This window comes from Daktulosphaira vitifoliae, unplaced genomic scaffold (assembly GCF_025091365.1).
Source record: "Daktulosphaira vitifoliae isolate Bord-2020 unplaced genomic scaffold, ASM2509136v1 Scaffold_5, whole genome shotgun sequence".
Taxonomy (NCBI): Eukaryota; Metazoa; Arthropoda; class Insecta; order Hemiptera; family Phylloxeridae; genus Daktulosphaira; species Daktulosphaira vitifoliae.
In genome coordinates, this window is record NW_026099576.1 from 19394363 (window position 1) to 19417482 (window position 23120).

General features: G+C 23.5%; 1 protein-coding gene across 2 annotated transcripts in view; it reads left to right on the top strand.

Annotated features, from left to right (window-relative positions):
- Positions 1-1099: 1099 nt before the first annotated feature.
- LOC126907626 (alpha-1,6-mannosyl-glycoprotein 2-beta-N-acetylglucosaminyltransferase) overlaps positions 1100-23120 on the top strand; it is a 26031-nt gene continuing 4010 nt past the window's right edge. Inside the window, exons 1-8 of one of the 2 annotated variants that reach the window (XM_050689039.1) lie at positions 1100-1411; positions 17020-17185; positions 18056-18270; positions 18530-18742; positions 19746-19987; positions 20075-20220; positions 20685-20842; positions 21024-21128. In XM_050689039.1, the coding sequence (XP_050544996.1) occupies positions 17140-17185; positions 18056-18270; positions 18530-18742; positions 19746-19987; positions 20075-20220; positions 20685-20842; positions 21024-21128 (1125 nt within the window). In that variant the 5' untranslated portion in view covers positions 1100-1411; positions 17020-17139. Of the gene's footprint in view, positions 1412-17019; positions 17186-18055; positions 18271-18529; positions 18743-19745; positions 19988-20074; positions 20221-20684; positions 20847-21023; positions 21129-23120 lie in introns of both variants that reach the window. The other variant, XM_050689040.1, reaches the window with a different exon arrangement.

Genomic DNA, 23120 nt, shown 5'->3' on the forward strand with positions numbered 1-23120 from the left:
GTGACTATAAACAAAAATTTAATAATGATCAAATAGTTTATAAAGATATACTTTAAAGATACTTTAATATATATAACAGCATTTCTAAATAACTTAAGTAGAGGTGAAAATAAAAGTACTTTATTAGAAAATAACAAATTTAGAGAAATCATTAACAATCCATAAGTGCATTAGGATATATAAAGAGTTTCTAAATACTCCCAAGTCATAAAATAACATGACAATATCATTTTACTAATTTTTATGTTAATTATAAACAGTTAACTGGATTATTTTAAAATAATATATACATTTTAAAACATTGAGGAAATCAATATGTGCGCATTTAGTTTGAATCTTAAAATTAAAATTCATTTTTCCTGAATTTTTATTATTTACTGTGTTTATAGCGCACTCAGTACTTTTTATCATAATTTTTAAAAAAGACATGGTCTAAAAGGCGATCCACTTATTACTTCTTATATAAAACCCAACAAACGTAAAAAGTGATTCTTTTATCATAAACCACTTAATTAATCAAAAAATAAATATATTTTTAATAATTTTTTTATTGGTTTCTTTTAGTTCCATGTTTTTTTTTAAATTTTTCAATCATAAAGTATATTTTATGTTCATTTCTTATAAGAAATAAAATTTTTATACCATCTGAAAAAAATTAAGATCCTTCTATGGTATAAGTGATAAACAAAATATACCTCATGAATGATAAATTGAAAAACATATATTTAATAGCAATTAAATAAAAATTCTCAACATGATCCTAATTTTTTATTAATCGAATGGTTAAAACTACGTCTTTAGAGAATGAGTGTTATTTGTAGACTTTATATGTACATATTAATGGAGTTTAAATTTAAATTTACATAATAGTATTATTTGATTATAAAATTTACAGTAATTTTTTTATTTTTTTGTTAGTTTAATTACTATCTTTGTTAGTTAATATTAAATGTAATTCCTAAATGCTACAAAATATTGTGGAGTTTTTTAGTTAATGGAATTTCTAATGTTTATCATAGGTCAATTAAAAATTTTTTAAGAAACTATACATTGTTTTTATATTTTGCGAATGTAGGTTCTTACAGTTGACTTAATGTTATATAATATTTCACCGTTTGGAGCGCACTAATCAATCAATTGGGCGGTCTGGAAATAGTCGTACCACCGGCAATAGTTCTCACTGGTATTACACCCAACAGTCAGTGATAGCCTCTTATCATCTCTTGTGTATTCTACTGATTGTTTTCAATTTTCTAAGTGAATTGATTAATATATTGACCATTTCATTGCCTGAAATATTCTTGTGAGATGTTCAGTAATATTGAAAAGATGTACCTTCGTATACCACAATCATTATACATTGGTTGAAAATTCACTCAGTAAACATAACGTATGAGAGATAATTTCTGAAGTAAGAAATTTAATAACTAATAATTTTAACTATTTACATTAACTCTATTATTTTGTGTATTATTTATATGAAAATAGACAAAAAATGTTCTCTAATTTTAATTTCTTTTAGTTATTAAAAAGTATTGTATTCGAATTAACTTATAAAATAAAAACTCCTATTTAGCTAGACTATTATCACCAAAAACTTTTTCTTAAAACTTATAATTTTAACCTTTTACATGCGTCTGATTAAGAAATTGGTAACATATGAGTATAAGACATTTATTATCATATAAATAATAATAACAAAAAGTTTCCAGATTATTAGCATATACGATTTTATAATAGTCTAATCAATTTTTAAATATTTTTCCTATGTGATATAAGACTTACTAGCCTAATATTTTAAGTTTATCACAATACAATTATTTACAGAATAATATTTGGAAAAAGTTATAATATTACTTATTAATAATCCATTACATAAATTATATGAATTAATTTGTATGTAATTCATCTATTTGTTTGATATATAGTTAAATTAAATTTAAAAACTATTATACGAGTAATTTCAAAATAATAATATTCAAAATACATTTTAGCAGTTGATTTTTTTGTAAGTTATGTTTTAACTTGTATCATATGTTTTGAGGCATTATTCTTAAAATAAACTACAAGTAATTTAATTGTATTATTAATTTTTCATGTACTATTTTTAACATAAGTTATGATTCTGATATTCATTCGTGCAACTAAAATAAGATTTCTTGGGAAATTAATCTTCTCTCAACCCAAAAATAAATTTTTATTTAACAATAAATATATTTTTTTAATTTGCTACAACTAGTTAAGCTACTGTTGATTAATGTTATAATTTTAATAGATGTCAAATAGCTTATAAAAACAACGTATATATTTTGAAAATAACTAATATTAGATAACCTACTCAAAACATTTAAAAATTTAAACTATAGATTGAAGTGGAATAGATATAAATTACTGGAATAATTGTAAATTCATTTTTGCTCTTACATTATTTAGCAGATTTTATCTTATATGGAAACATAGAGTTATAATTTTATGTTTCTATGTTAATCTGCTTAGGTAATAAAGTCCTATATAAGGTAATAAAATATGTTACTTACAAAAATTCTTTGTTTAACCACACATTAAACTGCTAATTACATGCAAAAGTTAATTGTCTCATTATCCATAAACTAATATTATTCTTTTATGAATTTTGAACATTTTTAAAATGATATATATATATATCATGTATAGATAAATATTTGTTAATCTAACTTCGAAGAACACACTGCTATGCTTTGATGCTATTAATTTTTAAGTTTTTAATAATTTACAACATCGTTATTCTATTTATCAGAAATCTTCTCTTATTTATCAAAAGAAAAATATGAACTATTTGATAAATATAAATATTTAATGTTCTATTAGATAGGAATTCATATCTATTTGATAAATATAATAGTTAAATAAAAAAAAAATGTTGATACATAAAAATTATTCTATTAGTAATAAATAAATAAACTATAAATTATACTATAATAAGAATTAATCACTTGTGGCTAATATTTAAAATAAAAAAATTTATTTAAAATGTTAATATATGAACCGTTGTTATTTTTAAATTTTTAGCATTAAATTAATATTTTAAATTCTTTTTCAATTATAAATAATATTAAATAATATTAGCTACAAGTGATCAATTTGTATTATATAAAAAACGATTAACTCAAAAAAGTTAGTTACTTTGATATAAATTTTTCTACAATATGTATTTGACCAAACTATTATGTAATCATGATTTAATTACTTTATGAAAAGTTATTAATTAAAACTAATTATTTATGATACTATTTTTCAAAAGCTGATGTGTCAATAGTAGCACATTTTTCAGGAGAGTAAAATCAAATTTTTAATTTCAATGGTATCTTATGCAAAATAATATTTTGAAGTTTTAAAATCAAATTTTGCCTATAAAATATATTTTAAAATTTTTGATAAACAGAAGAAATAACAAATTCTTTACAAAATCCCAAAACTTATTTTTGTGATTTTTAAGTTTTTGAATATAAGTCAAAGATTTTTAAAACACCCAAACATTTCATTAATTATTTATCTTTAGATTATTTTTACGAAAAAATATTCTCATATTATTTTTTTTAATATTTAGTTATAGTAATTTTTTAAATCAACTTCAAAAAGTGTAATAATATAAGAAAAAATACTTATTTTGGACAAAAAAAAAAATGTCCATTTTTATAAGTAAATTATTAAATATAAAAACTATTATTTTATTAGTTAAATTATTTTTTTATTTTCCTAAAGTCTAAAGGATATGAATATTAAATTAGTTAACTTATTTATCTTGGTTGAATCTCTAACCTTATGATAATGCCGTTAAGGCTATTCCGTTAGTCTTACAAATTGAATTTTATAATAAATAGTCCGTATTATTCCGATTCTTATTTTGTCATCATGTTAAAATACTAAAGTATTCAAACATATAATAAGATATAACGTTCCTACTGTGTATCTTAATTTAACTAGTCCTAAGACAATTGTTCTTTGTTTCTCGTTACATTGGTTTATTTCGTACTTAATAATTAATGAACATGTGTATACATTTTTTAATAATGTATTATCTTATATTATTTAAGTCATTTCGTATTTTGTTATTAACTTATTATTATTAACGAGTATCAAATTTTATTTTTATAACAAAAAATGAGCAAAAAATATTTCTCAACATTTTATTAAAGCTAATGAAATATAATATTTTTTTAATATTAAATTTCGAATGTTTAAAATGTATGTAATTAAACATACTGTCATTTTATTCATTTATGGATTAACTTTTACCAAGTTTTTCATACATAAAAGTAGTACATATTTTTATTCAAACCTTAAGTCTGTGCTAAATACAATTATAATTTTAAAGCAGTAGTTTTAAAGTAAGTACTCGTCAGCTTTGATAAACAAAAACTGGTAAAACCTACGCATGTCCAATATATAAAGCTAATTTATATAATAGAAGTGAATTACATTTAGCCTTACTGATATTTTCTAACATTGTTTAGAAGAAAATTCGTGATTTGCGATTCTTAACTTGCTGAATAATATCCAGATAAAATTTTAGATTGATGTAAAGATATCTAACAAATTTTTATTTTTTATATAAAAATAAGAAAATTACTGGAACTTACAATGATTTTACTTATTATCCTAATTAAGCTTTTTATTGATTAAAATCAATAAAAACTAGTCAATTTTTTTTTTAAACCACATTTTTTTTCTTTTATATATACAACTTATCTGTATGTAAAATTAATATTTTTTTTAATATTTAAAGGGGCCGTATTCATGGTTGAAGTACTCCTTCAGTGTATGAGAATGTTTATAATGCGCTTGAACAATTCCGTTTAGTATATTTTTTAGTGAATACGTTTAATAGTTTACTACTTAAGGCACTTAAATGCAAAATGTTAATAAGTAATCTTTTGTTTGTTGGTTATAAAAGTATTATCATGTATAGAAAACTCGCTAGTTCATTAAAAGTAAAGGGTAATTTCATTGAATAACTCCTTCACAGTAATTTAATAAAAGTACATTTTTGTTTTAATCATTAATGACTATTGATAGTGTTTGCGTTATTCCGTAGTACTTAAACAGTTTGAAAAAGGTGAATCAATGTTTTTTGTTTATTAATAATATTTCAAATTACTTTGTGCTTTTCAATGATATTATTATTGTTAATTTAATTTTTTTTTATTTTTTATTACATTTTACATTTTTACTAAAATTAATGAACCAACGTAAACAATAATAATATCAACGTCGGGGATTTGTGTTAAAATGCATTGCTACATAAAATAGTTAAATACCTGTTAAAATAGTATTACTACTAAATGTAGCAGTGAAATTTTTTTTATCATAACTTGCTTAATGAACATTAACTTTTTCTTGATCGTATTATGCTTTTGAAACGGTTCACATTAATCAATGACGGGGAATTTTTGAACGACCAAATAGCATTCATTTTAAAAAATCTGACATAAATCTTTTATTCATAATTCTAAACAATACGTGTCTATTGGGCGTTTGTGAGACTTCACTTTTCTCTATCTATTCAATTAACTGTAAAAAATAACTAAAATTCTTTTAGTTGACTATATTGATTTATGAGCATTTTCATTCGAATAAGTAATTAGTTATTTCCTGTTTTTAGTTCTTATTGTTTACTCAAATAATCTTTTTTATACATAAATATTTGGTTCATATATTTATTTTGTTTTTAATCGACTAAACTATGTACAAAGAAATCCACGTATCACTTAAATAATTGAAAAATTAAAGTAATATTAACAATTTTTTATTGGTTTCTTTTACTTACATATTTTTATTAAGTTATTAGTTATGAAGTATCTTTTATGTTCCTCCCTTATATCTTATATATATATATATATATGAGAACTTTAAATTTATCTTATGAGAACATACTTTATTAACTAGCTTATTTATTAGATAATGATCTAATAAGAAAATGACTGTTCGATAACAATATATTTTGGATATTATTAACTTATTTTATTTAGGCGGAGGGAGGAGTGATGCCGATAAATGTCTAGTGATAAAATAATAGCACATAGCCTAACCTTCAGTCATTACTTTAAAATGTTAATAATTTCTAAAATACTTGATGAATAATGTGACTAAAGTGAAATCAATAAATTAATTAAATGAATTAAGAGGTACATTGTTTTTAAAAGTGAAAACAAATTTAATCTTCACAAACACAGTATTAATTTCTGTATTCAAAAGGAAAAAACATAATATATGAGTATGTGCACATTGCATAAAATATAATTTAAATAAAACGAACAAAATTATTTTCATAAAACTACGTGACAATGTGTTTTAATATTTAATAGTTGTACATTAAAATAGTTTCAATTAAAAGTACACATTCAAACGAAATTTTTAATTCAAATGAGACGTCTTTAAAACAATTAACCAATTTACCCATAACCTAGTAATTTATCTATTTAGTAATTTATTTACTCATATTTAATTTGTTTTTAATCATTGGACTGATAAGGTAGATAACTAAAGAATTGTCTTTAATATAAAATAAAATGTTTAAATATTTTTAAACAAATAACAGTAAACTACTAAATTATTGAATCAGTCAAATAATTCTTATCAATTCAAGTTAATTATAAGTGAAACGTTCATACATTCTGAATATAAATTTTAAATTATCTTAAATTTATTAGTTTTCCGATCTAATTATAATGTCATCTGCTATTATTAATTTATAATGATTTAAAAGCTTAAAGTTTATAACTATGTGACTGTTCATTGTTAATTACTGGCGATTATTATTATTCGTTGGTCTTGTGGAAATAGTTTCTCTCTTTCTGATTTTGACAGATAGTCATTATTCAAAAGTAGTATTCTAAAACGTTTGTGTTCTAAAAGTGTTTTCATTAAATCTAATTTATCTATAATGTAAAAGCAATTACAATGATCGCATAATTTGATTTACTTTTACAAAAATTGGAACGAACTTACCGTATAGATGTTGTCAAGCATAATATAAAAAAAAAATTAATTTACGAGCCGATAATTAATTTTCTATGATGAGTTGATTACAATTGCAACACTTTAAGTTAGCGTTAAGTATTTAGTAATGTAATATTAAATTGATGGAATATTTATATTTATTATAATTTATTAAGTTTTAAACAATTGAATAATACCGTTTAATGATACGCAAGATATTAAAAAAACTTCATAAAATTGATTAAAACCATTCATTTTGTTTCTATAATTTTCCTATAAATATTTACCTTTATCATTATATCCGGTTCATTGTTATGTGTTTTATTAACATATGAACTCTCGTTTTCTTCTTTTAATTACCGATTCTTTTATTAGAATTGATAATCGAATTTCTCATGTTTTTTGAATAATAATTAAAAATAAGTCAGCATATAGGCTTCAACAATAATAAGTATGAATAAGTATAATACTATTGGTATAATAATACCAATAGTATTGTGTCAGTTTCTGTTTCATGAAAGAAACAAATATATAATAATAATAATCTATCCCTGTATATCAACATTGGTAGGTGTTCTAGTAATATCATTACTAAAGTAATGTAGTAATAAGTATTAAGTAAAGTGAGTTAAATTATTATTATTATTATTATTTAAAATAATCATTATTTGTGCTAGTCTTATAATAACATAGTTAGACCAAAAGTGTTAACTTAAAAAGAAAAATAAACTATAAATTATTTTACTATAAGAATTAATCACTTGTGGCTAATATTTAAAATAAAAAAATATATTTAAAATGTTAATTAAAAACTAAAAAATTTTTAGTTTCCTGAGTTAAATTAAATAATCATTATTTGTGCTATTCTTATAAAAACATAGTTAGACCAAAAGTTTTAACTTAAAAAGAAAAACTGTATTTTTACATACATTTATGAGCATGTGTGCCTTTGTTATTACTTTTTGTTTATATGAACCAACAAAATGATTTATGATTTACCCTTAATCTTATGCGTTTTTCTTGTCTTAACAATTTATAGACCTTTTAATTTATTTGTTTACTCTTATTGTTAACATCCTTTACAACAAAATAATAAATAATTATACAATTTGGCACTTAAATTGTTTAATGATTTTTGGAGTCTTATAGCTTGTTGAAATGTGTTTGACAAAAACATTTCGAAATCTTAATTAGATCTTGATCCTTAAACTTCACAAGAAACATGTTTTAACCGACCTAGCTCGGTCAGTAACGCGTCGTGTCTCGGTGCATAGTTACTTGGTTCAATTCCGTTGTCTTAATCTAAATAGAATTTCCCATTTTCTTTGGCACAAACATTAGCTTTTAGAAAAGATATTTCACATGATTAATGACCAATATTATTTTATTGTGTATTTTATTTAGTTGTTATAATTGTATTATTATTTTTAGTTTATTTAAACTGAAATTTTTAATTGTAATTGAAGATGTTGATATTTTTTTATTAAATCTATTAGCACAATGAAAAATACTAAAATAACAAAAGAGTGTTTGCTTTCTTAAAGGAAACATTCTATCCTAAACCTGATCTCGCTTTAAAACTAACTATCGCTTTAATTGTATAAAGAATTATTAAATTATAATAATCAAATAGTCAATATATCTATTCAGATACAATGTCTTGAACGTTAAAAAATTACTGAATAGTCTTTTTTTAATAAACTTCTGAAAATCTTGAATATTATTAAAGTTGTTGTTAAAAATGTTAATTTTTAATTGGTGTAGACAATTTGATTTGAAGAGCCAAACTTCTTAACAAAATTTTCAGTGCTCTATTCGTTCTATTTGTATGATGAAAAGTATTGCTACTTAGTCAGGTTTACTTTTTTCTCCTTTGGGGAATATGTTACGTGATTGAATAGGAAACCATGTAACGCTAAGAGAATATAAATTAGTTTTGAAACAATATCCTCATACCAAAAAAATTTTATGATTACTTTGAGTCCAATAAATGTGTCCTGAGGGACAGCAACCATATGTCGATACTCACTATGTAATCGATAATTTATACATGTATGGGATAATTAATTATCAATTAACTGTTCAATTTTTAATTTATAGCGTGTGTTGATATACTAACTATACTTGTTATAAATGAAAATTATTTTTTTATTCATTGAAAATCATATATTTTTTATTTGTTTACTTAGTTCATTATTTGTCCATATTATTTTTACCTAATCATAATAAGAATAATAATTGTATAAATTTAATTAATACTTGATAATTTTATCGTGATTTTATCTCATTTGTCTATATTTTTCTGCACTAAATATTGAGGGTCTTAAAAATTAGGCATTAAAAAAGCGTATCAACCAATTTCTTTGTTTATTTTATTTCTTTAAAAAAAATATGTCTTTCAATATATTAGGTACTATTTTCACATTAAAAAATATTTAATATATTAGATGAAATAGACTAATAATTGATAAATCCTCCCAATTTTGGTTTCTTTAATTCTAGACACTCGATTTCTACAAAAGCTTTCTTGTAAAAAAATGTATAAACAATTAGTTATTTTAAAATTAAAATTTAATTTAACATTTGATTTGATTTAAATTTGATAGATTGTAATGGTTATACTTTTTATTGTTTGTTATGCTCTTTTCTTTTAAATTCATTTAAGTTAATAAACTTTTGTTTCAACAACCTTTAGCATATTTGCGTCGTATTATAAGAATTAATTATACTAATTATTTTATTGAAGAATCCTATTGAGTATATTATTGTATAGTATAGTATTATTATAATACTATACTATAATAGTATTATATAATAGTATTAATAATACTATAATAGTATTATAGTATAGTATAGTAAAATACAAGAAATTAATCTATACATTTATAAATATGATTAAATATAAAATATGATTATTGTCATTTATATTGTATTAGGGGCGTGATGTTGCGCGGTGATAACACTAGTTGCTGATAAAACTCTAGTGTTAAGCCGCGCCTACCCCTGTAGATGAACGGATGGGTTACCATTCATACCTGCACTTTAACGGTGGCGAAAAACACAAAGTTCTAGTGTAAAAGGATACGGAAAACTACTGCATTTATAAATATCCTAGAATATACTAATCAAATTGGTATTAACCAACTTAACGGTTGTAAAAAAAAGTGTTCTATCAGAATAAACATATTTATTTATAAAAATTAAATATTTTGTTTTAATATATCCTCTCTGGATGCTATTTCGAAAATCTCTTGATGAGGGATNTATGTGATATATAAAAAAATTTAGGAAGAAAAACTAAAATCGCATTTCCATAGGGAATAATTTATGATACAGACACAATTGAAGGGGCGTGAGTGTTTGGAAGTGTTGTCCATCTGTTTATAGATCTATGGTGTTAATAAATTATTGAATATTTTTACCAAAGCAGCGATTTTTAATTAATGAGATATTTATTTAATAAAATAAACACTATTTCAAATTAAATCACTTACAAGTATTTCAGATAATAAAAATATTGTCCATATTTTATCTCAAAAACTTTTTGTTAGAATACAAAAATTGTAATTGAAATACTTAATAATATCTAACAATTTTTTAACAATTTTATTTCTTTTTTTTTAATAGTTCAATGATTAGATTTAAAATAAATTTTATGTTAAAATTCTAATACAATTACTTAGTTATATTTCATACGTAGGTATACATCATAAATTGAATTGAAACACATGTTTCATTGTAAAATATTTCATTTCTGTACCATTTGAGGGATGTACAAATATAAATAAAAGAAACTCTTAAGTGATATTATTAGTTTATTCATATATTTTTTTATTAAAATGAAATATTCTGTACTTTTAGTTTTATGTAGTTATTTATTTAACTCGGCAAATTAAGAAAGTATATATATTATACATTTTATTGTATTTTTTCATTTCCATTTTCACTTGATTTTGTTTTATACAAAATAAACTATACAGTTTACTAATCAATATGAATATTATTGGTTAAATGCTCTTCAACATAAACTTGAGTTATGAATAAGTTATGTAAATATTCATTCACAAGTGAGACATTTAATGATTTATAGTAATGTTATATTTACAATGTTTAAAATAATTGAAAATTATATTATAAATATATAATTAAATTATATATTGAAAATTTAATCTGTTGAGTTTAAAAATAAATAGTAAATTCATAAGTTTTTTTTTATTTTTGCTTCGAGGTGTTACCTATAGGTGACTTTCTTTTAGCGCTATTAATGTTGTTATTTATGTTATTGAATAAGTCAACAAAAAAACTTATTGTAAATTTTACAGATTGTTTATTTAAAAGAAAAAAAGTTTTTTTGAAAATCTATACTTTGAAGAAACAGTATTTACTGTTACCATAATAGAAAATCTCAATAATTATGTTTTATTTATATTAGGAGATGCCCAATAATACACATTAAAAATAATTTCATGTTATTGAAATGTATGAATTATTAGTAAATTTCTATCTTAAGATTATAAAGAAAATTATTTTTATATTTTTAGTCAGGAAACTATAAATATAAATTATGAATAACATTTGCTAAAACCTTATGGCGAAATTTGAGATATTATTCAACAATTATAGTATAGATTAACTTAATACAAGTTATAAAAAGTAACTGTTATTTTTATTAAATGTTCTTACTCGAAATAATTAAGTAATCTATGCTTTTCATTAAACTTTTTGGATTTAAAATCTTTAAATTTTAATGGTATATAAATTATCATTTTTGATTAGGCTTTTTATAATGTTTTTTTCTATATATACTTTTTTGTGTTGCTATTCAATAAGTTCAATTGACATATTCGGGCCGCTTAAATAATTTTTCAGATAGCACTTTTACTAGGTGTAGTATTTCGTAGGTCGATTTTCTATAGATGTCAAATTACACATTTTTATTACCTAGTCCTATGGAAAACCCTTTTCGAATTTTATGCGTTTTTTGTCGTGATCGTCTTAAATTCGACAATAAAAATAAAAATCTTATAAATTTTGAAAATTATTTTTTGTTTGACCTTTTTTCTCTTTATTTTTGTATGTATTTTGTGAAATATTCATTTGAATTGACTCGGACAACATTTAAACACATTCGGAAATTTCAAATAAATATTTACTGTTTATGAGTTTTTTGTTTACAAATTTTCTTAGAATTGTATTTATACAGAATTGCTTTTAGTGACTGTATATAGGTAGAATATTAATCTATTATAAATACTTTTATTTAAATATGGGAAATTTGTGTCAAATATTTTAATCATCAAATAAGAACAAAATTAATTTTTATAGAAAATTAATAAATTATTACTAAATACTATATTTTCTAAAAATTTATGTAAATATTTATATAATATTTGCCATAAATCGTTTGAAAATCGTATTTTAACTGCAGTGTGTTTGAAAAAAATTGTAAATTGGAGCGTAATTGAAACAATTTGAGTTTCTGAACTCAATACAATTCTATGCTGCGTAAATAATAGAAGAAAAAGAAAAGAGTATTGATTCGCTATATGTGTCTGTATATATATATATATTTATATAATATAATTTTAGTCATTAGACCCTCAATGTAATTATCATGACCTACAATTTTGTACTCATAAATAAATAATTTATAATGGTATGATAAATATCACTTTGTAATTATTATTTTTTGTTTTGATTTTTTTATATTGTTTTCATTGATTATATTTATTAAATCGTTATTATATTGTTTTCACATACACACAATATGGCGAAAATTTCCCTTGTCATCTAATAGAACACAAATGAAAATTTATTCATTTTTTTGTTATTTCTATTTATTGAAAAGTGTATTTATTTTTTTATTATTCATTAAGAAAGATTCCTATTACGAGAGAAATAATTAGTTTCGTGCGACTAAGTCATTGGCGAAATTTGAAGGGTTAAGTTCCAAAAATTATTTAAAAATGTAATTAAAATTTATATTCAATATCTATGAATCCAGTATTTAAGTATTTTATTTAACAGTTTATAATTTTTAGTGCGTATATTATTGTATTAAATTTTCTGTAGTTTGTTTATTCGTAGATCTTTTTCTTGAAATTTTTCGTATTACTTCACTGTCCAATCTGCTAATCATGACCTAGAAATAAATACATAAATTACATCCGGAATAGTATATTGTAATGAAATGATAATAGCTATAAGGCTACAACGTTAAGATTAGTATCTGCAACGGTGCGGGACGTCGTGTCAGCGAATAACATAGAAGCTGTTTGCAAAATGTTATACTGAGTTTTCATGACAACGGTGGCCTAGAGAAAGAGATAGAACTATGTTGAAGTGTTCGTGCGGTTAGTCTGTATTTCTGAAGACATTTAAAACAGACGGGTAGAGTTGTCAAAGTGTATTCACCACTTCCGGCCCCGTAAATTTCCATTATTAATGTTCGCTAGTAAATGCAATTATGATCAGGTTTCATTTATTATACGATGTAATTTTTTCATTTTTATTGATGAACTTTTCCTTTAAATGTTTTTGTTTGAATGTTTTCCCATCATATTATATTGTTAGATTTATGACACTGAAAAATATTTTTTATTAGTAATTTAGTGGAAAATTTCAGTATGTGACGAGAAACATTCAGGGATTTCAAATGTTCTCTTATCGTTTACCGTTACAGCTAAATGATTCTTAGTAATTTAGTTTTCAGTGTAGCTTTAATACTGTGCTATAATACTGCGGAAATCATAAGTATCTAATTATATCGTAATGATCAATAGTGGTGTGATATTTATGCACCTTCAATTTATTTATTAGAGAATAAAAATGCTCAACTTGTTAGTTTAGTTTTGATAAAACGATTACAGGATAATGTTTACATTATTATTATACATATATTCATTTTATTTTTATTTAATGCAACTTATAATTTAAATTGTGTAATTTGCAAGATAATTTTGTTACTATTTAACGTAGTTCCTTAATTATATAGATTTTGTATTCTAATCTCAGATTCGTGACCGAATTTAGATTTTTTGACTTTCATTTACAATGTGTAATCTATCATTCACCACTTGATTATTAATTGATATCAATTATCCAACAGATATTGTAAAATATTTAATAAAAAAACTGTTAATAAGTAATTTTCTCTCAAATTTTACTATACTTTGATATAATATCAGTGTGTAGCATTATGATGTTTACAATTTAAATCCGCTTGTACGTATTCGTATATTGAAACATGCAAGTTTGTTTGTAAATATTTAAATTTATGAACTTTAATTGTTAAGAAACATAATCAATAATGTGACTTTTTTACTATAACTCTCGTAATGTTATTATGCATTGTACATTATCATTGAATATTGCTGCTAATTCCCGTACATTTAATTAAATGTTTTAAATTCTATTTATTATAAGTTACGAGTAGCAAGTTTTTAAAGTAGTTTATTAATTATATGTTTATTTTTAATCGGCAATGCTATTAAAACTCTTCATAATGAGCAATTTATATATACAATATAAATTCTAATTATTTAAATTTAATCTGCATCCTACATAAATGTGATTTTCTGTTTATTGGCAATGAAATATTATGTGTTTTATACACTTTGAAAATATGTTGTAACTTCATCTACAGTACTTGCTTATGGCATATCAAATTAACATAAATATAATTTTCAGTTATTCAAGATTTTTGCTAATCCTTTTCGTTGAATTTCATTAAAATTAAAATTAAAAAAAAGTTATAACCCCAAGAGCTCTAGTTCAGACCTCTCCGTTTTTAAGGTTACTGTATAGAATGAAGTTTAATAAATTGAAAGCTTAATAATTTCTTTATTTTAATTATTTTCTAAAAATAACACATTGAAAATTGAAATTACTATATCTTGATTTAATTTAGTAGAAGCTTTTATAAAAAAAAACAGTTTTTTTTTTATAAATTGATGTTAATGAGTTCTGCACCTGGATTAAATTCGTTTTGGTTTTAACGGTTGCGTTTTACTTTCAGCTATATAAATATATTTACACAAATTAAATTTCTATTACGTAATAAATTCTGGCATGTTTTTAAGTGTTTCAAGGTCATGACACTTTCAATTTATTTATTATGATTCAGTAAAATATATTTGTTCTATAAATTGATAGTTTAGAAGAATATGTTCAACTACTTTTTGCTAGGCTTTCTATTCAAAACCTTTTTTAAATATTTTTTCTCCTTTGAAATTGCCAATACAGTCTATACATCGGTCCATTAATGTAGGCGTTCGTTAAAAACGTCCAAAATACTTGCATGAGATAAGTATTCTGCTATCTAACCAGTAACTGTTGAGTATATTAAAATTAATAGAATAAAACACAGATTAAACGGTTATAAGTGTGTATTATTGGATTGCAAGAAGAGAGCGTTAAAGTATGCACTAAATTGATCTGTAGAGAAATATCTGCAGTTGATTGCGACAAAAGAAATCGACGTTCTCTTTCTTTTCGAAGAACATTACACGAGTATATAATTGAGTATTACCATAAATTTATTAATTTTACCTTACGTTGGACACTTTGGACTTATTTATATCTAGTAAATGGAGTGCATTTTCTAGAGTCATAGTATATTATGCGTTTACACCACGAAAAATCGCTTTCAATAATTTACAGTCGATTTCGCGCTTTGACAGTAACGATGTTAAAATAGTATATAATTTTGAAAGTTCAGTTCGTGAACGTTTGTCGATTTATTTATATATATAAATATAAACTCATCAAGATAAAAGAAATCAAAGTCAAGTATAAAACGTAAAAAAAAAAATGTGACATTTTCAAATGTCTATTGATGAAGTGTATTTCGCATACTTAAACGTTTCAAGTAGAAAATCGTTTCGTTCATCAGAAGATCAAAGAATTAGTTTTATCATCATTATTAACTTGCACTGTAATTTTTGTTCCGATTCAATCACAATTTTAATTTTTAATACTATTCTTTATTTTTGCTACGATTATTTACGCTCCTTTACTAATTACTAATAAACACTATAACTAATTTCCTATTTTATTAACTTCAAATAAAAGTATCTGAAGAGCTCTAACAGAAACAAAATAACATTTATTTACATTTTTCAGGAAACTGAAAAAAAACCAGACATTTTTAACATATATCCTTTACTTATCCGATAATTTGAGACACATATTTTTATAATAATTATAAATAATTATTATTTTTTTCTTAGATATATGTATATATCATTTTAATCTTAATTTAAAATCGTCTAATTTTTGAACAAAAAAAAAAATGAAGTATTCATTATTTGCACAGAGCCCTTCAATTATATTTTTAACTATGACTGCTCATTTTGATTACGGTTTATTACATTGTTTTATACTTCGTTAAATATTACTATGATTTAAATTAGATTAGAGTCAAATTGAAATTTAAAATAAATCATTTTTCTTCAGAATTTTAGTAGTATTTCGGGTGAACTTCTAGATTACAACATTCACATGTTTTTATAATAAATAAAAGCGTTTGGAGGAATAAATAAAAATTAAAAAGAGAAGAGTATGGATATAATATATATCATAAACAGTTAATATATATTTTATTATAAAAGATAAAAATTTTCTTAGTAGAACAGTTTTTATTCTTGCTAGAGGCTAATATGTCAAATGTCTTTTGCATTTTTACTTGCGTTTTTTGCTTTTTGTGATTTATATCATTCGTTTATCTTTGTAATGGTATATTATTATTTTTACTTATCATTTTTAAAACAACTTAATTAATATCAGTAACATATTTTAACTAAATTCCATAACTTATTTTCTCATTGTATAAAATATTATAATTTATTATTTATTTATTATTATAAAATATAAAGTATCATATTTAAATAAGATACAATCAATACTATAAAAACGATTACTTCTTACTTGGTTTTGACCCACTATAATTACTGAATTTCTTTGAAATTGATGTGTAATTATGTAATTTATAATCAAAATTAATGAATGACAAATAAAGTAATGAAATATTAATTGTTTCAGATACAATATCACTATGGTTGGATTTAATAAAAAGTGGCAATTACTTGACCTTTGTCCATTATCGTCTCAATCAAGTACTAAGCGTGTATCACTAGAATTTAATTCTAAAATTATCAATAAATGGCTTACGTAGTAACTATTGAAAATTGTCCTATAATGGCCAAAGGTACTATTTTTTTATTAATAAAAATAAATTATATTGACCTGAGTAATTTATATATTTTAAAAATATTTAATTTTAAATAAATTGACCCGAGTTTATTAATCAATTTATATTTAAAGTACGCAAAATTAAAATAATTTTTATTAATTTTATACGTAAGACTCAAATCATGCATATAAATATATAACCGTGTGTGCTAATTTTTGGGAAAAACACAATGGCTTCATTTTTTTTTTTTTTAATTAAAGTTTGATTCTTTTCAAGATAANTTGGGAAAAACACAATGGCTTCATTTTTTTTTCTTTTAATTAAAGTTTGATTCTTTTCAAGATAAAAATAACGATTATATCTGTCGAAAAACAAAGTAATTACAATTAATCATATGAGAAGTATAAGGTTTTTAAAATATTATGGTTGCTAAGAATACTTGTTAAAAATGTAATAAATGGTTTTTTTAACTTTTTCTAAAAGTTTTTTAAAATAGAGTTACTTTTTCTTTAAATAAAGCCCTTTAACTTCATTAATAGACAACGATCCTAAATAAATTATCATCAGTCTTCATATAGTCACAATTAGAATAAAAATTTTAGAGGCTAAATGATTTTTATCTTGCCTTCCTAAAATTTTTTTTTGTAACTATAAAAGTTTAAACGTCTTCTAAATTTTGCGGGGTTCAATTTTTCAATTGTGTAGTTCCTTAACCACTCCTAGTTTCGTTTATGAATCTTACAACATAAATAACATATGTTATAATTATTAACATAATTTTCATGTTGCGTGTATATGGAGATAAATGTAACTGTATTACTATATTATAATAATACTGTTATATTTATATTATTGATTAAAATTAACATGAAAATTTTCTTTTAGACATTATACGGAACCTTAAGCAGAAAGCTGTTGCTTTGCGTCGGCGACTAGGAATTGGTGTGTGTCTGCGTACCGTTTTGCTCATATTCTGCTTGACGTTCTTTTGGGTACAGATGCAAATGTCTGACGTTTCTGACAATGATGTTATACAGATATTGTCCAAACCTGACGGACTGTTGGATGCAAACGATTCCATGTTACAGCTAATTCCACAGGTACGTAACTGTCTTATTGCATTGTGTGTATCCGTATGGGTATATCATCAACCTTCATTGTAAGTGACTTAACAAATGATAGACTAGTGTTAAAAATTTCATTATGCGCTAAAGTGAAAAAAAATGTGAGTTAATTTTATTGAGTATACGAAACAGTTATGTTTTGCATCGGACCTGAATGAACTAAATTTGACTCGATTAGAACTAAGAGAATTCCATTCAAAACAGTTTGTCTTAATAATCCCTCATTATTTTTCAGCATCTTCACAAGTTTTTAGTAACCCCGTCACAACGAGATCGTCCTCATCAAGCCATATTACCTGGAAACAATAGTAATGAAATTTTGGGAGCGCCTAGTTTAAATGCTTCTGAAATTCGTCGACTGATTAACCAAATTAATGAACGACAATATATACAAAACGAAGAAGTTTATGGGCCTTTGCAAAACAACTCTCTAGTAATTGTGATTCAGGTAATATTACAAGTTTTAAAAGTTTTATGATAGTCGCTAGAATCTTATGGGTATAAATATATTGCGTCGAAAATGTGCCTGTAATCGACACGACTTTATAAAACATAATGTCTACCACATTATAAAATTTACCATTTATGCGCAAACAGCTCTTATTACTGGTACAGAATATTTCAAACATTAGCATATTTTAGCTTCGATGCGAAGATGAGAAGGTATTAATTTTACTATGTGTTTTTTTTTTTGTGTCTGTTACCACTTTTTCTCAGCTCTCACCGAACCGATTTCTTATACGTCAAAAGATCACAAATCGTATCTAGTCGAAGGCATTACCCTCAAAAATTGGAAAATTTTCTCTCGTTTACCGTTAATGGGGGGGAACTTCAAAAAAAATTACAAATTTAAAAATCGCTATTTTTTAAAAAATTTTCAATTTTTTTTTTACTTTAACTGCCATAACTTTTTTAAAAATGACCAAATGAATCGAAGCGTTTTTTATGATAGTGATTTTAATCACTGTCAGATATCATCTACACTGGACCCAACTATGCTACGTCTCCACATTGCCACGACCTTACTGTGATGTGATATTTTTTTGTGTTCTCAAAAAAATAGTACATCTAGACACATATTAATTTCATACTACAGCAAATTGAAATAATAAAAATTTTATATTATGTATTTTGGTTCATTTTACTTTTTAAAAATGACATATTATTTGAAGATTTTCAAACTTGTTTACACGTTTTTTTCATTAATAGTTTTTTCCATAATACATTAAGTTCAAATATAAAGAATATATCGTAACATAAAGTATACTGAATTAAAATTGTATCATTTATTTCAATGATATTCATAATTTTAAAGCGCTAGAAAATAAACATCGAGTGCACATAGTAACATCATATTTTAGGGATTTTAAGTATATGCATATTTAGTTCTTTTTTAGGTTTATAAATCTTCTGTCCTAACCTAATATATACTTTCTTTATTTTAAAATTAGGTCCATACTAGGATTATGTACTTGCGACATACCATTGTGAGTTTGGCTCGAGCACAAGATATTGAAAACGTTTTACTGATATTTAGTCATGATCATTACGATGAACAAATCAACGAACTAATTCGCATGATAGATTTCTGCAAGACCATGCAGATATTCTATCCATATTCAATTCAGACACACCCAAACACGTTTCCAGGTGAATCGCCCGAAGACTGTCCACGAGATATAACTAAAAATGAGTGAGTAAAATTTGATTTATGAACTGATACAGTTTTGCATACATCTATCAACTTGTTTAAACTTAAACGGTATTTTATAATTGGCAGAGCGATCAAACGAAATTGTATTAACGCTATGTATCCAGACCAGTATGGTCATTATCGAGAAGCTAAGTTCACACAGACTAAACATCATTGGTGGTGGAAAGCTAATAGGGTTTTCAATGAATTGAATGTCCTAGCTAATTATTCAGGTTTGTCACTAATAGTACAAATTACTTAATATTTCCTATAGAAAGGGTATTATATTATTAAGTTACAAATGACATAGTGGTCTGATAAAATAAATTGTTTTCCCCCACTAAGCAACGCGTAAAACATATTTATGTATTAAATGTACACATTTGATTAATTCTCCATATATGGATAATAAATTAAAATTTAATAAAAAGATATTATTCGTTCGCCAAATTATTTATGATAAATGATTTAAATATTCAGAATAGTTCTGTCAACTTAATTATAAATTCAAGAAAATTATCTACTTGGAGATATTTTAATACTTGTAAGGTTATAATTAACTTTTGTTAAATTTTCATCATTCTAACAAAGTATTTTTATAATCTACTATAAGAAGTGCAATTTTCATATGTATATTTGTTGTTTATGCATTAACTTGTATCAAAAATGTTCAAAACAATAATAATATTTTTTTTAGGTCCTATATTGTTTTTGGAAGATGACCATTTTGTGGCCGAAGACTTCATATATATGTTAAAGCTTATGGTAAAATCAGCAAACTCTGTATGTCCACAATGTAGCATATTATCGTTGGGGACTTACCTGAAGACTTACAATTTTTACGGCGAAGCTAAGGCGAGTATGATTTATAATGCCCAACTAATCGTCTGTTAATTATATTACTACGCGATCGAAAAAAACGTATAGTAATATTAACAGAGTACACTTTGTATTAAATGTTAACTAACATATCTGTATTTCTAATTATTGCTCACACGGATCGATTTTAAAAACTTTTAAAATCAAATAAAAACAGAAGGACATTTTAAGGGTTATACGCCAACAGCAGATATTCGCTGCGGAGCTAATACCACCTACTTGGAGTTTTAAAATAGTTCCCTCATTTACACATTACGATAAGGTTACTATTGTTTATTTTGAATTTCAGTCCTATATCTAGAATTTTGCATGCTTGCATTTTTTTTTTCTGTATTTTTTTCGTTGTATATTTAATTTGTGGTTTTTCATATTAAACCTCTTTTTATTTAGTTAATAGCTACTTTTCTTATTCCTTTGCATTATTCAAAAATATAAATTTAAAATCCGTAATCCGATTACATACAGAATGAATCGGGTCTATTGACAACTATTATAACTTCTAATGTTCTTACATTTTTCAATTTTTATTTTTTTCAATCAATTTTTACAAAATTTGGCTACGTTCTAAATTTATTATTAAGAGATTTAAAGATACTTGTAACTGTTAATTTTAATTCAACTGTTTGATTGCTAAAGCTTTTTGAAGTTGATGAAATTTGATTATTTTTTCGCTTTTTCTATAGCACCAATTTTGATGTATTTAATGTAGTAAAATACAGAAGATACCGTTTATTTTTATATTAGATATTTGTTACAGTATTGTCTTTTTTCCATTAAAATTATTGATGTCGAGCGAGTATATCTCTGAAATAACTACAGACGCACAATCAGTTGGGTTTCTATGCATAAGATAATAATATAGTGTTTTCTTTTGTCCTGTTTTACATAATACAAAACAACGTTTCATACTATAGAAAAAGCTTAAGAAAATTAATACTTCAATAAATTTCAAAATACCGTAGTAATTTAACAGTAAAAATTAAGAATATTTATTTGGTATGAATTTTTTTTTAATTATTTATAAAATAGCTATCTTGAAATCTTTAAAAATAAAATTATATTTTCATGAAATGAAAAAAAATTAGTGATAATAAGTTAAGAATGTAGTCCAAATCTGAAAAAGTGATTCAAAAAATTTTTAAAGTGAAGTATGTAAGTTGATTAAAAGTTATGAGTTGTCAGTTAGACTGTTCAACTTTCTATATGATAACACGATTGTATTGTGTATCAAGCAGTACTCAAAACCGAAATTATTTTGATTTTTCGATCATTTTTACCATACCTAGTTAGTTGATCTATATCGAAATTTTTTTAATAATTTGTAAAGTTAATATTTGTAAAAACCGAAGTATTATGAAATTACCTATTAAATCATAACCAAACCTAAAATTCTATCTTATAAAGATTAAAAACTGTAATTATAAAGTCTAAAAACTTTAATATATATATTTTTTTAGTTTATCTCGATTTTAAACTTTATAAGTTATAAGTTCTGTTAGAATTTCAAAGACGGTCAATAATAATTTTGGTTTGTCTAATCTTTTTTTTAATGCGTAGGTACTAAGACAAAATTCGATGTAGATGAACTAATTTACTAGATATAAGAAATATTGCCAAAAACCAAAATTATTTCAATTCTGCGCCTGCTATTAAGAAAAATTACTAAAAATCGTCATTAATTTGTATCACAATATATAATCTTTAAAATTGCCTAGCTATCAATTTTGATTTACTAAAAGTGTTTAATATTAAAATATTTTTCATTTTAACGTAGACCTTGAACTGTTGTCATTTTTATTGCTTTTAGCACGTTGATTAAATTGTTTTTTTCAATCAATATCTAGTGGTATAACCTATATATATATATATATGTAAAATTATAGTATTTTATGTTTTATTTGTCGTTTAATGTATAATAATTAATCATTGTTAAATTATATAATTTTTAACCTATGTTTTTAATTATCATTTTGATAATTTAACATGGTTAAATATGGACTATATTATATATTATTTACTAAAAAAAGTAAATAAATACGTATCGTTACCATTGGTAACTTATCATGGGTTTTATTGAAACCTTTTATTTCTTACCTAACATTCGAATATAAAAAAACCCAGCACAGGGGGGTCGCGGCACAGTGGTGACGTGGCATAGTTGGATCAAGTATAATGATATCTGACAGTGATTAAAATCACTATAAAAAAAAAACGCTTCGATGCAAATCTTTAGATAGTGTTTAATTTTAAAAAA